Below are 15,799 nucleotides of genomic sequence, written 5' to 3' on the forward strand. Positions count from 1 at the left end.
GTTCTCTGTGCAGGCAGCACCGATAAAGAAATGAAAAAATACCTCGTATTTGGAGGGGGGCAATCCGAGCCATACTCCTGTACGTGCATGCCAAAGAAGCACACATCCACTCCGTCTATCTCCTCAAACGCAAACAGAGCTTTGGTACGGTAAGGGAAAGACTCTGACATCTCCCCAGAATCCACAAATCTGAAGGAAAGGGTGGTAGGAAGGAACAGGAAGGGAAAAAAAACCAAACCAACAGAAAGTCAATTATTAAACAAGTGTCCTACCAGAATGAGGAAGTTCTTTTCAACCTTACTTTTAACTCATTAGAAATATTTATGCCAAAGTTAAACAGGGTCAGGTCAGAGCTGTATTAAAACGGGGAGTCCTGTCAGCGCGTGGTCTGTTAGTATAAACCTCCGGGAAAGAGACAGCTGCCGTATGTCACCATACGACCGAAGAGGCCAGCACTGAGAACAGGAGCATCCTCAGCAACCACAGGCCTGTAACTACACTGCAGATGAGAAAACCTGATGCATTACCATGAAGTGATGTCACGGAAACACTGTCTTTACGAATTAAAGCCAAAATACTTCAGAGAATACACCTTTTAAGCTTTTCACTTATGATGAAGCAAATTGAAGATAACTTCTGAAAGCTAAAGTATTTATAAAAACACCGCAAAATGAAGGAACAGTAAGGAACAGAATTGGAACTGTTTCAAACTGAACTATGAATTCTGTAATGCTAACCAAAACGCGGGCAGACTCTCTCTCAAGATTTAGTAATACAAAGTTATTACGACCCAAACCAGGATGTCCCCGCTACCCCTCCAAAACCAGTCAAAATACAACTGTATTTTGAATTTCCTCCCATTCATGTACTGCAAACTGGTCTTCTTCCTTTCATAACTTTACTCATGCCTAAGTTTCAAAAACGTGCAAAGGGATTAAGTTGCAAATTGGCACAGTTTTACAAGACTTATGCAGGGAGACTTCAAAATAAAAGATTCCAAGATTGCCTTTACTGTAATTAATAGAACGAACCTGGATTTCATTCCTGGTTTAACTTCTACTGTCTTATCTGAACTTGCTACCACTCTCACAAAGACCTCTCCAGCTTCAGGATGATTCTGTCGCCGCAAAAACTTGTTTACTCTGTCTTCCAAATGGTTTCCTAAACGCGTAGTCTGTAGCCCTAGAAATGAAGAAGGAGAACACGACAATGGAAACGTTAATACTGGAGAAATCACTGTTAAGTTCAGGGCATTACATGCTTGCATGCTCTTTCAGCTTGCTTCTCTCTACAGAAATACACTGTTTTCCCTTTTGTTTTACCTCCATATGAAAATTTGATGCTTTTATTTATGCAGCCAAAATTAAAAAAGCAAACCCATCCACGTTTTTAGCCAAGTGTTTGTACCCTAACAGGGAAGCTAAAACCGCTACAGTGGGAAAATTACTTCGTAAGTGAACTAACAAAGGCGGCTTTACATAGCATTTTTAAATTTGCAGGCTTATTTTATGAACACTGCAAATGTTTTCTCCTAACAAAACCACTATCTGGCTGTTTGACAAAGATTACATCACTTTATAGATCTGGCTCAATGCCACACCTTTTCAAGCAAAGCAAAGCAAATCAACAGAAATGAAAAGGCTTTTGACTTCAATGGCGATTTCATTGCTTTTTCTTTTCTTTTCAAGAGAGCTTTTAGATTGAACAGTTACAGTAATCTGCACATAAAGCTTAAATAGTTCTTGCACAGCGATAGAGGTCTTTAAAAGTTCAAGTCCACACATTGTCCAGATCCCCCCTCTTGGTCTTTACATCTACGATTAGCTTTTGTGGGGGATAGCTGTTTTTGTAGTATTACAGGATGTGACCCTTTTCAAATCAATCCACAACTTACAGAAATTAAGACGAAGATTTTAGTTTCAAGTAAGAAAACAGAAGTAGCACACTGTTTTGACTGGAAGATTTATGACTATTTATCATCCTGTCGTACTTATTTTACCAACTAGTATTTCGACTTCATTTTTATGGTCAATCTGCTCTTTTCCAAAGCGACGGTGCAATCTACAGACGTTCCTGTTACTAAAGTGCATTTACATTTCAGCTCTCCATCGCTTCAATTTTCAGTTGTTATTTGGCTACTGACACAAGGCTGTTGGTTCTTCTTCCCGACTACCGAGCTTGCATACAGGACGCTGTAGTGAAATAGCTATGCTAAAAATTATTTTAGGCTCATATACTGGGGAAAAAAGCCATATATACTCACTTTTATACACTTAAGATCTCACTTTTATATACTTAAAATTTTATTTTACAATCACTTTACAGAAATTGCCAAACGCAGCAATCTTGTTTTACATCTTCTAGTCTGCCCCTCCTTGTCCAGTGAGATTCTATGGTTACAACCAGCACAACACAGTCTAAATATCATTCACCTGAGAGACAATAATTAAATTTAAAGGCAGGTTAAAGTAAAAATACACTATGCCTTTTACCAATTCCAATACACTGGCCTTTCCCAGTGTTTCCCAGCCCAATACAATATATTGGGCTTTCCATATATAATAGAAGAGGGTTGATTTTCAAGGAAATTCAAAGAATTTTAAAGAAAATTAATAAATACTTTCTGAAGGAATTATTTCGTTGTGTTGATTTCTCCGAAGATAAACAGAAAAAAAAAAAAGAAACAGCTCCATTTCAGCTAATGAGTTGGTACATTTTTAGAAAGCCATTTTAGTTAACTCTACTGTCTCGTGTTTTCATTTTATCATCTTTCCAATGCTAAGCAACCAAAGGATGTCTGCTTCCTTCCTTATGCTGCAATGCATTAAGACTTGAAAAACAAACAAACAAAAAAACCAGATTAAGATGACAAAAGAAATAGGCAGCAGTAAGATTACACGCCCTGTAAGGAAAGGATCTAAAAGCTGCGTATTTTGATATATTAGAATGTGCAAATTCTTTTAGAAAGCAACCGGATTTTGATTCTTGGACACCTCTAACGTATGTACTTCCAATAAAAGCTCAGGTTTTAAAGAAAACCGCAGTGCAAATTGCTGAAAAGGCCTCTAAATTGGTAAGGAGTTGAGTACAGAAGTTTTATTGCAGTAGCAATGGCCAGACATTTGTTACTGGATGAGTAACTGACAGGTAGGAAGAAAGTCAGACTTCTGGCTTACTGTGACTTTTTGTCAGGAAACTACTTTGGGTGATTTATTTGTCAGGATGTCTTTTGTCTTTGAACATCTCTGCATTAGCTACTGGTTAAGTAATATTTGGAGATTTTCTCTGTAAGAAAAATACTTCAAAAGCTAGGAATTTCACGGCATAATCCAGCTGTACACTGGTTTATAGGTTATATTTGGCAAGCTATCAGTCAGCTTTACGCAACTTACTTGTGATGTGGTTAAGATAACCAATTTTCCTTAATATACATTAGGAATATGAATGTTACCGTAACAGCTGAGCAATAGCTTGCAGCTGAGGGATGTGCTATCTTGATTATCAGTAGTTCTGCCAGCATGCTTGAAAGTGCGTAGAAATACCGATGGCAATTCAGTAAGTAAGGGGTTTTACGGGGAGGACAGCCAAAACCAGGGGAAGCAGAATGAAAAGGAGACCAAGGGAAAGAAAAAAAGCAGCATTACTTCCCTGTCCAGATCCCCAAAGAACAGAATGGTTACCTTGAATTAAATGTTGGTTACTCAAACTTTAAGCAACGTCACAGAACCGCAGACATCCAAGAAATCACACACTTATTTAAGACAATTTACATCAATGTATGCTGTAAAGTCAGCATATAATAGAAGAGACGGCTATTTAAAATGGTTAGCTAAAACTACATTTTTATTTCACCATTTTATTAATGTTCTCTTACAATCTTAATCTGTCTTTAATGAGACTAACTGTAATCTTTTCAACAATACTATCTTGCATGCGTCAGATTACTCCGGAGACCGTTTTGATTGCTGTAACCTAGTATGTCTCACACAGCATTATCATCTCCAAATTATCCCCCTTCAAATCTCTCATTATGCAATCAACCACACACGAAGTTATCAAGAAGTTACATTTAATGCAAAACCACTCCTTTATTAGAATTTGGAAGGTTCAGGCTCACAAAGTCACAGTATGTGAGGGTAATGCCCAGACCTTCCAAGGAGCAAGAAGAACAGGGGAGGAATGAAGTGTACCTGCAAGTTCCAGTTTTTCAAGTGTCTGAATCACTCTCTTGGCTTCAACACGCACTTTACTTTTCTACTCTACGCCACTGACACCCCATTTCCAATACTAACCCTTACTGCCCCCCCCCAAAACGTGTACGAGTAAAAGTTACCAAATTACGTTCTCTGACATTAAATGCACGCAAAGAATGCCTGTGTAAGGATTACTAAGGAGATGGAGACAACTTGACCTGGCATCTTTTGTCTCTCTCTTTAGTGCACTTTTCAACAAGATTATGACAATAGTTACTTCCAAGAAAATCTAGACACGTAGTACAAATGTTACTTATTCCAGCGGACAGTTGTTATAACACAGTCCGCGCTAGAAGCAAGGCAAACTCTTCAACTACATTAGTACTTGGCACTACCACAGTACACCTGAAATGCGGCACAACTTGTTATTACATGTTATTTGAAGGGCACAGAGGTGACAGTAATTTACTACAGTTTCAACGCTACATGGAAACATGTCTAAATATAGCCAGTAAAAGTGCAGGCAGCCTTATGTTTCTCCTTTTCCCTTCTCCAGCCCCCCTGCCTTTTTTTTTTTTAATTATTTTTAAAAATCCTACAAAAACAAGGACATAGATGCCAAACCTCAAGCAGCATTAAGACTGACCACAAACACATAAAAAGCAGGTCTTTAAAACGTTGATTAAAATTCTGACAGCTACTAAAGCCTTGGGCTACACTACTCCCCATTTTGCAAATGTTCCCATCCTGTCTATCATGACAACAGAAAGCCTCAATCAAAAAGCTATTAGGGGCAGCAGGGGAAAGATGAAAGTTGAAGATAAAAATAGAAATATCAAACTCACTTTTAGCACTGAATTTGTTTTCTTTACGCGTTCTACCAGTTTTCTTCAGACAATTATCACAGACAAACCTATTGAGAAAAAAAAAATGCCAAAAACTTAGTATAAATCCATTGTGGGCTAGCTTAAACCCAATGTCTGAATCCATAATTTAAATGTCAGAGTACGATATATTTTTCTCTGGATTTGAACAGTTTCCCTCTCTCCATTTTTGAGGGACTTAAAGCCTTTATGAGCTGGTTGAATTGTGCCAAGCAGTTACACCTGCATTTGTGTTCTGCAGTGTACACATTTACCTCCAACCAGCTCCCATTGTTTAATAGTTCGAAAGAAACCACAGAAATCTGTATACACACACGAGCTGGTTTCACGCACATTTTCATCTGAACATACTGAAATGAGACCCCACACACAAAAAATGTATTTTATTTAGAAAAAAATTGTCCTTTTGTAATCAGTTCTTAAAAGGCAGTGACTGCATGTTAAAGAGCAAAGGCAGAAAGTCTTAATTACAACTACATTGGTCCTATTATACAAGGGGTAAAAAACTAAAACATCTTACCCTGAAGGCCAAATAATATCATAATGTAATACACAAATCTGGTGCATCTTCCGACCACACTCTTTGCAGTCAACAAACCTGGGAAGAAAAAACAGCAGCCAATCAGCTTTGTTGTTAGGCAAGTAATTTTCCAGAATTCAGCAAGAAAGGACTTTCCAACCCTCTCCTAAGAACTGAATCAATTTATGTGCCAGTTTCAAAAAAATACTCATTAGGATAGCTTCAGATATACATCTATTTCATGTGCACATAAAAAAAAAAAAAAAATATATATATAAAAAAAATCGTAAAAAGCACTAGTTTAAAAATGTGAAATGGCCTGTCACACACCACTTTTTCTGGATCCTTTCTATCCCTTTCTAAGCAGAGTTCTGAGTTTTCCCAGCTTCACGGAATTCTGCTCAACAATACCCCCACAGATTTAATTTTCAATGGTTGCCCCAACCGCAAGCTGACTAAATGGTTGCTCAACTTACTGTAAATGTAAAAACTAGTCATTCGTGAATCACTGTGCCCAGAAAACATGCATTAGCTTGTCTTCACCTGCCTGGGTCTGCTACAGTGTTTGTTTTTTTGGTGGGGTTTCTTTTGGTCAAAATAGTATGTCAAAATTCTTTTGTTGGATCAAGACCGCAGTGTTGGTTTTAAAGCCAAGTGTGTTGGGGTCTATCTCAGCAGTCTACCTTTAAAGGGCTGGGGGAGGAGCTCTATTGAGTATTTGCAAAGAGGAGAAAAGGAATCGAAATGTATCGCGTATCAAACTGCCAGAGAATAAAGTAGTAGTAAGATAAAACCTCCTTTCAGCCAGTTAAGGACACTAGGAAACGTAGCACAGTGCTACTAAAGAATGTTTAACTTGGCTTTTACGGAACTTCCCGAGGGTAAGAAACGCAAGGGAGGAGGATGGCTTCAGTGGGGTAAGCACTCAAGGGAAGAGAAAACAAAAAAAGAGTTTTAGAAGTCTAGCTAAAGCAGAAGAGGAAATGCAGAACTCGCCCACAGATACTCAGGGCTTGGTGTAAAGGCTTTATGACGGAGGGCCATTTTCAGCCTCGCAGACCACACCTTAGGAATTACCCAAATGAACAGAACAAGAAACTGCCATTAAAATGGGCTCACATTTTCCTCTTGGATTATCAATGCTAGACATCAAGTTTGTATGTTGTGCTGTGAACTCTAAAGAAAGATTCTGCCACCCGTTTGGGCAGAGATGGGGGGAAAAGGAAGATTACTTTATTCACTGCCTGATTTCTGAAGTGCTGGCTAACGGACAAGTGAAAGTGAGGAGATTATCTTAAAAAAAAACAGCAGCCTGGTACTTACGGCTCTGGATCTAGTGTATCGTTTTTCTTCTTTTCAAACTGATCCTTGGAGATGGTTCTAGAGACAAAGAGTTAACATGAAAACTCAGTAGTACCTTTATATCAGAGGCCAAGACAATATCATGCTTTTCTGAATTGCAGCAAATGAGCAAACCTCCAGTCTGAAGAAAGCATATCATTATTTATTTTCTATTCAGAGAAAGCAATTCCATTCATTTTATTTTAAACTAGAGAAAATATTTTCACTTTCTGTGTAAATTAAAAGCAAAATAAGAGGTACCCAAGTACACGCATAAATTTCAAATCATAAAGAAGAAGGGAAGCTATGGTCAGTAAAGCAGCCACCTTCCAAAACAGCTTGCATTTTTCATAAATCTCAGGGCATCTTATTTTCTGGCCAGGTTAAAGCCAAGTTCATTAACAAAAACTGTGCTTCAAAAGGTGAGACATCAGGATTAGCCAAAGTCTTTCATTTGAAAAGATAATGAATTAGTGACATTTATTGACACAGCTTCCATCCCCCCACTTCCAACCACGCTATCTAGTGTCTGCCACCCCCCCGCACCCCGTCTACCGGCAGTGCTTGAGTAGCGCAACCGGACACAAGTGACACCGTTGGGCAGATTAGTAGAGGCAACACGTAACGACCCAACAGTAACGTTAATCATCCGTTACTGTAAAAATCTCCTATTTGTAAGAAAGTAGGCATTTCCCCATGAAGACAACCACAGGCCACAGGGTTTTACTATCAAATCAGGGCTACGCATCATCCCCCCTATTTAAAAAGGTGTCATGCAGAAGAAAGGAAACGACTTACGTTTGAGGCTGGGAAGGGTCATCACCCAGGGTGACATTCTCCCCCTGGATTTCAGTGAAACACTTCTCACAGAAGTGATACCTGTCAGCAAGAAGGCCATATTTGGGTGAACTGGTCCAGCACAACATACAGCCACCCAAGCACGGAGCCACCAACCAGAGCAGGGCAGATCACCACGACGAAAGGGGGGGCGTTGTTGGTTGATTGATGGGTCAGTGTGGACAATGAGGAGGAACAGAGGGGAGGGCAGGATTAGAGAACAGGGGAGGGAACAAACAGCACAGACGTAAGAGGTAAGACGCAAACACCAAGACAACACAGAGCAGAAAGCCAAGGCAAAGCACAGATTAGCATTCGGTCTCATTTTACACATTACTAACAAGTCGTCGGGTGTCAAATTCAAAATTTGGGGAGGATTAATGAAGTAGCTACCAAGCGCTACGTTTGTATAGACTTCAAATTTAAGAATTTGGATTTGATTTGCACCACTTAAGAAAAAAAAAAAAGCTCTTTGATTCCAGGCTTGCGGCTGATTGAGTTTCCTTTGGGTAAAGAAACAGCCTGTCAAAAAGCTTTAAGAACACATTTATTACAGATTTAAGTAATTGGAAAATATGCTGAAAGCATTTACTGATTGTCAGTAAAAACTGTAAAACCAGAAACACTTGGTATTGAAAAAAAAAATCTATAAAAATATTAAATTCAAAAGTTATTTGACTATAAGATTAAATGTGACCAATTGCTCAGCTAGTATTATTTAATATAAATGAAACCAAATCCATACTCTAGACAAACATTTAACAGAAATGCAATTATGGGTCAGAGTTTCCAGCCATTTGTCTATATAAGTACAATATATGTATATATGTGAACAACATTAAATATTGTACATACATACAATATATTTATCAGGTACATTAAAGACGTGGAATTGAGCTTTACAAATTGAATATGATGCTAGGTACAATTTTTGGTCACTAGACCAAGAGCCAATCCAAGTTATACTCAGCAAAACCACGAGTGCAGTTTAACAAACCAAGCTGAGTAAATTGGAATACAACTCTACAAAAATACAATCTGCATTTGAAAAAAAATAAATAAATAAAATCAAAGTTACACAGATTTTGGGGTGGTTTTTTTTTTTTGGGGTGGGTTTTTTTGTTTGTTTGTTTCAGATGAACTGGAACCAAAGTTGTCAGGGTCATTAAAAAAATAATAATAATAAAAAAAAAAGGAGGCTAAATGTTTGGAAAGGATATGAATTCACACATGAACAAAGGTAACAAAGAGAGGCCACAGCTGTAAAATGCAGGAAGGCCACAAAGGATCATCAAAATAAAGGAGCTGTATGGAGGATCAAGAGTGAGAGAGTATAAGCAGCAATGGCAGCACAGTAAAACGCAGTTTTAGTATTCAAACACTAGAACCGTAAGAATGGTAAGTATAAAAGGCATCAAACAAGACTCAATGTCACAATGAACCAACAACTGAAGGGATGGAGATTAATAAATATGGCAGCTTGCCCCTTCAAACACATATTCGTACACTTAAACTACTGTAATCCAGGCGACACGTCTCCAATGCCGTGCTTTCCTGGAGACAACAAAAGCCACTTATAGGCACTTATTGAAATGTATGGATCAGAATTTCCTCCTGCGACACACACACTGGCCACCACGTCACAGCTACACGTTTCCTACACGGTTGTGAAAGCAAGCGAGCGGGAGTGGGTCCTTCAGCAGCGCCCGATGGATCAGGGAAAGATGTTGTGCAGAGCAATCTGCGTCCTGCCCGGGCTGCAGCCAGGTCCGCGTTACTAAAGCATAATTTATAAGAGCAGCCTGAAAACTTCAGCAAACTCTGCCAGCTGGCTCGGGCTTCAAGAGCTACTCTGCTAGCCAAGAACCACTTAAATGCAGCAGCGCACTGAATACTCTCTACCGTGGGACTGACACAAAGAGGAAAAAGGTGTATTTTATTCTAGTTAATATAGCCCACAGTGACATACCCCCCTAATCATCTTAGCAACAGGGCAGCGGGAACTTTGATAGCAACCACGTGAGCTAAAATGCCATGCTCCCTACCCAGAGGGCTGCTTGCCAGCCTACTGCAGGTTAAACCGCAAGTGATTTGACTTCTCCTGGGTCAGCTCAACTAGGATTAAACACATCACCCTCCCAAGGAAAAACAAGGCTTTTGGAGCTGATAACGCAACAGAATAAGGCCAGGAGAAAAAAAAAAATTCCATTAATTTGTAATCTTTGGGAGTGACAAATTATTACGGTTATTACAGAGCAATATTACAATAGAATTTCAGGAGCGGATACTGACACCGCACCATCTCATTTACACTGACTATACTTGCCCCTTGCCCCATACTCCATAACTGATACACTATTGTCTAATTTTTTTTTTAAAAACCAAAACATCCAAACATAACAGATTTAGAATTTTATATACTTTTACACATTGTCTGTGTCCTTTTTTTTTTTTCCCCTATAATGTGCTGTTTTAATTTTCTTCAACAAAAACCCCACTAATTATTTTCCTTACTGACAAGGTTGCTCATTTTAAGAGTCAGGTTGGGAAGGACTGAAACACAGGAAGACCCAAACACAGGAGTGTGTAGCCAGAAAAATCCATGGTCAAGGCTCCTATTAATACTTTGCTACATTTAAACAAACCCCCAAATGGTTAATTCTGATCCATTTTCAGAACAATTTATGGGCTTTCAAAGCACTTGTGAAACGGAGAAACGAAGCTGCCTTTGACGGTAGATTTAAGTCACACGGCAGAAATCTAACGCGCTCCATGTGCAGAGATATTTCCCCCTCTGTCTGCACTGCAGGAAGCTCAGTCTCGCAGGGATGAGCCCTTCGGCTCGGCAGTGTGTGAAGCACGTGCTCAAGTGATCCGTGGATCCAAAGGGGAGCACGGGATTTCACAGGCTGCAGAACCGCAGCCTAATGCTAGCAAGAGTCAAGCCTCAATCCATGATATTAAAATGAAGAAATAAAAACTGAAATACAGTGAAAATGGATCGCTTAAAGATCATGAATATTTGTCCATAAAATAACCAAGGTGAAACAATAGCTATAACTTATTGTGAATATGGACCCTTAGAAATGGAGACTTGCTTGCAATTCATTGACTTGTGCATGTCACTACAAATATTCAACAAAACCCATAGAAAGCATACAATAGTCTAGTTGTAACAGTCATAGAAAATCCAACGAATGTACTTATTGCAACACATCAAAAATGAAACGCTTTTCAAATGCAGACTGTTCAGGTGACTGATTCCCATTTATCAAAGACTAAAACATTATGGTTCAATACCAAAGTCCAGAAAATGCTCTATCTCTGCCTTAACAGGTGCATTTCCAGCTGTAATTAAGTGCATTCAAAGGAAGTTCTAAATCAGTAACTGGGTGCTAGTACTGATATGGAATACCAATCAGTTTTCTCAACTGGATATTCACACATGAAGTATATTTTCTGAACAGTTACTTTAACGTAAACTTCTGCATTATTATGCAGTTCTGTACCAGATAATTAACTTTTAATCACTGAACAGTAGTGCCAGAGTTTATTTATTCAGTGATGCCTAAATATTCTTAGTTGTAATGTAGTTATGGGATACGCTGGACTTCAAGCACACCCGATTTTGTCTGTTTTGTAAATGGAAAATGACAACATTTGACCAATTAAAGATCTGCTGGAACCACAGAATTTGTTTTTCACTAATTTCCTACTTGGTTAAGAAAAATCTAAGATTTGAAGATCACTGTCACAGGGAACAGTGTGTCGACTGTTTTAGGGCGATACAGCTGATGAACAAGAGCTTTCTATGATCTGAGAGTCCAAAAACATCGCCCCCGGCCGCCAACTCAAAACCACCCCAAACCCCAACCCTTTCTCAAGGCGTCTGGATGAACAGAAACCTACACCCACTTCTGTTCTGCTGCTGGCCTACTGACACCGAGACAAATCGCCTCCCTTTTATTACTACCCTTTTAGACTAAACTCAATGTAAATGGACTATCACATTTCTCACAGGTAGGAAACTGAAATATCGCAGCTGCGAGCCCAGAGGAACCCACTGCCCCACCATCCCTGTACTTTTCACTAGCAACCACCACTGCCTTCCACCCAGTAATCCAAATGGTTTAATACTAACTTAAATTGGAAACATATAACTGAAAGAAAAACTACCCCTTCCTCAATTATTTTTGAAGTTACTATTTTTTTCAAATACAGCATTAGCCGGATGCATAATATGAAAAGTATGTGAAATCCTACCATGCAGAGTTGGTATTTAAGGGCTATTTTTTCCCCACTTCCAGTACTGAAGTACTCTCTCCTTAAATGCATTTTAATTGCTTTATTTGTCTTCAGACTGACTTTTTTTTCCAGAGTTCACAGCGGCTGTATAAAACTTTTTATGAGAGCTTGTGAATTTACATTCCTTTGCGTCAATACTCCCTGCCTCACAAAGGCCACCTAAGACCCAACGTACAATGGAAGATGACACATTTTCATCTCCCACACCGTGCTGCTTCACCCAGGTGGTACACGACAGTCTTGCACCACCTTCCAGCGTATTAGGGTGATCCCTACGTCATCAAAGAGAGACTAAACGCAGGCACCGATTGTCGGAATTAGTCCTGTAACTTCAGGTAGAAAACAGCCCGCTGCGCGCTTCAAAGCTGGCAAGACTTACAGACTGCCAAGCCTCTGGAAAGCAATTAATAACTTTGTTTAAAGAGGGAAAAGGAAGTTTGTCTCTTAGCCTGTTTACGTTTTTTAATTATTTTTTTTTGGGGCGGGGCAGGGAGGGGGGGGGGGAAATGGAATCTAAGAAACCAAAACCAAAGCCCAGTTTGCTTTGTTTGTAAAGAACCATTGATTTAAGCATTAAATGGAAAATTAATATCATAACAATTGTTTAATCATTCAGATACCAAATCCTAGTATTAAATAAAAAAAAATAATAGGAACTATTGTTTTCATAGCTCCTCATGGAGTCTGGCTAATTTTCAATGCTAATTGAAAGCTAATTTAAATAGAATTAAGTCCTAACTAGGAAGAGAGAAAGCAAGTCTTGCAATCAATCACTGTATCCCTTACTTTGCAAATTCTGATGCTAATATGAAAACCAACCTGCTTACTTTTTACAGTTCTCCCAGAACATGATTCCTCAGTGCCTTTTTGCAGTTCTGCCCTTCTCCCCCCAGCAAGCCCTGCTACTCATTCTATGGAAAACACGGACAACTTCACTTCCACCGAAGTGGTGCGTGGTGCAGCCTGGCTAATAGCAAGCACTGAAGTATAGTGTGTGTCAAGCTGCAGTCCAGGGAACTAAAGGGTCACCTGCAAAATGACAGCACGCAAAGATGCAGAAGTAACTTTTTCCTGACTTAGCTGACAAAGGAAAGAAAAAGTTGATAATCCTCCTCCTTATGTGCAGAGAACTCAAAAGGATCTCACTTCCTCAACAAGGAGAAAAAACCCCAAAGTCGAGGACTTACCTATTCTGGTAACTGTAGTAGGCTGCGTCGCGAGGAATAGTACACAGCTGCTTGCCGTAGCAGCACAAGGTCTGTGGAGAGAACTCATACTGCAAAACAACAGTGAGAAAAGAAGTTTTAAAATGTAATCTTACATTGATCAAGCATCTACTGGGCAAACCTGACACTTATGGATATCGTAATACATTGTTATGTTTATCACACTTTTCCAAGCTATTGTAAATATATTAGCACAGCTCTCTTAATTTAATGTAAGCTAAATAGCTGACCCTCTAACCACCTACTTTACTGCAGTGGACACGGGAAACATGCAAAGCATTTTAATATTGCTTATGACCAAAAAAGGTGTTCTCTGAGGGAAAAAAATACAATAATAATATAATAGCAGCAAGAAGGATGCTATCTACCTTTTTAAGCTCTTAGCATGCTTATAATAAAGCCAAACTTTCACCAACCATTACATTCAATATTTCAATTTCTAAAAAAAAGAGTTTACAAAGCCGTGTTTTATCTGATTCAAGCTAAGCTCTTTGGAAGAATCCAACTCTATTCCGGAACACATACCTTGCGCCCACAACAGTAGCCCAGTGATTGCATAACAGGATCAATTTCTTGTTCAAACACCTCCGCCAGTTTAGTGCAAAACTTATAGACCCTGGAAGTCTTGCGATTGTAAAGCCAGGCATTGTTAAACATTAGCCAAACATCGTCCACGTATTGCCAGGGTTCTTGATACTGCCCAGTATCCAATTTGCGTTTAATGGTTGAAAGATCCATAGGATTCTTCACAATGTCGAAGTAGTCCTTCAAACACACACACAAAACCCTTTATTTTTAAGATGTCAACTGTTCACGTTATGTTGCAACAGAAAAGATTAAATGTTTATATGAGCAAAGACAAAACGTAAAAACATTCTGTATTTTTAAAATGCCGACTCACCGGAATCCCTAAAAGCTGGGGATCCACAGGCTGTCTAAAAGGTAGGGACTCTGGGTCCTGCCGGTACAAAGCTTCAAGGGTAGGCATGAGAGCCTGGCGCAGCTCCTCGGGCTTGAAAACTGTTAACAAAAGTCAGAAAGGTTACAAAACGTCCTTCCAGGTTTCCTAACCCCTTGACTCCCCTAAAAAAGGAGAAAAAAAAAAAAAAAAAAAGTAACATAGAAATTGTAAGGGGCATTTCCTGATCTGCATAGCTGATCAGAGGCAAGACTTACAATCCAGAGGCTACTGCTCAAATCCCAGTAGGTGATATTCCCAGAATAAGGAGATAGGAACAGCTGTAGCCCATAATGATTTATGTTCTGGAGTGTAAAAAAAACCAACCCCCAAACTTACCCAGGACCAAATTAATTCAGTTGCTTCAACATGGGTGAACCCTAGCTCTTCAGAGAGGAGACTAAGCATATTTTCCTCTCCCTCCCTTCTAACCTCGTTTGCTGTTTCCAAGCCAAGACTCTTCTAGCAAAACCCACCGTAGTGGACAGGGCCGAAGAGCCAGCTCTACAGAGAGTAACCAGATGTCTTGATAGCTGGCAGAAGAATTTTCTGGCCATAACATACAAACAGTCCTCGTCAGATGGACTGTTAATTGATTTTGAAAGTGTTAATACTTCCAGATTTATATGCATCATTACAATCACTTGGCAACAGTGGCATGGCAACAGCCATGTTTCTTTCAATAGTGCATGACAAGGACAAGAAAGGCAATGCATTTTCTGAAAAATAATGATAACTTGGAGAGCTCTTTGAACATCTCAGCAGTGTAATTACATTTATTTCCTTAGGAACAGAGTCTTTAAATAGGGAAGAATGCCTATTTTTGAGGAAAAAAGACAACTAAGGAAAGCGGGAAGGCATCTAATATTTATTTACCTGGCCGAAACGAGAGCAATACCAGTAAGAGGGAGCAATTAGGAGTTCTGTTGAAAGCACTTAAATCAACAGAGCTACACTGACCCCTTTGAGGCTGATCATTACTTTCGTCACTTGAATGGTATTTTGGTAAAATACAAATTGCTTTGTGGGACTTTTAGTTTAAAAAATCTATGATTTTTTAAAAAATTCTTTGTTCCTTTTTCATTTGGGTGATAGTTCTGAGAGGAAGTCTTTTCATTTCAACTACACTCACTGTAATTACATGCAAAAATAATGCAAGACAAGAAATTAAGGTGACACTACTAAAAAAAATTCTGAAGTGCTCATTTTTTTTTTTTTTAGCCGATTGTAGATGCTGCACTCCTGGAAATTGTTAGTCAAGGTGAAAACTGTAAGACCGTTTGAGTGCTCTGCCTCTAACTGGAGAGAGGATTGCTGCTCACATACGCAAGAGGCAAGATACCACCCAAGTCACCGAAATCATGGCAAAGGACTGAGGAAGCTGCCAGAAGGGGTTCTGCAAGGGCTTGCCTTACAGAGCCAGCAAGATGTCATGCTGCTACTACTGAACTCAGACTCGCCAGAGTAAAAATGAGATGAGCCAAGGAGGCCTATGCTTGTTGTTACAACAATGAATGCAAGTCGATGATCGCTGC

The 15,799-nt window shown here is 39.3% G+C and overlaps 1 protein-coding gene across 14 annotated transcripts in view; it reads right to left on the bottom strand.

The window, feature by feature from the left end:
• The window catches only part of CREBBP (CREB binding lysine acetyltransferase), a 97,624-nt gene that overhangs the window by 12,674 nt on the left and 69,151 nt on the right, over positions 1-15,799 (bottom strand). For 8 of the 14 annotated variants that reach the window (XM_074599305.1, XM_074599301.1, XM_074599308.1 and 5 more), the window contains 9 exons: positions 14,208-14,326; positions 13,832-14,071; positions 13,268-13,356; positions 7,737-7,847; positions 6,921-6,977; positions 5,598-5,675; positions 5,039-5,106; positions 1,032-1,182; positions 43-189 (listed from right to left, as the gene is read on the bottom strand). In XM_074599305.1, the coding sequence (XP_074455406.1) occupies positions 43-189; positions 1,032-1,182; positions 5,039-5,106; positions 5,598-5,675; positions 6,921-6,977; positions 7,737-7,847; positions 13,268-13,356; positions 13,832-14,071; positions 14,208-14,326 (1,060 nt within the window). The remainder of the gene's footprint in view (positions 1-42; positions 190-1,031; positions 1,183-5,038; positions 5,107-5,597; positions 5,676-6,920; positions 6,978-7,736; positions 7,848-13,267; positions 13,357-13,831; positions 14,072-14,207; positions 14,327-15,799) is intronic. The other 6 variants (XM_074599310.1, XM_074599303.1, XM_074599300.1 and 3 more) reach the window with 1 other exon arrangement.

This window comes from Larus michahellis, chromosome 8 (assembly GCF_964199755.1).
Source record: "Larus michahellis chromosome 8, bLarMic1.1, whole genome shotgun sequence".
Lineage (NCBI taxonomy): Eukaryota > Metazoa > Chordata > Aves > Charadriiformes > Laridae > Larus > Larus michahellis.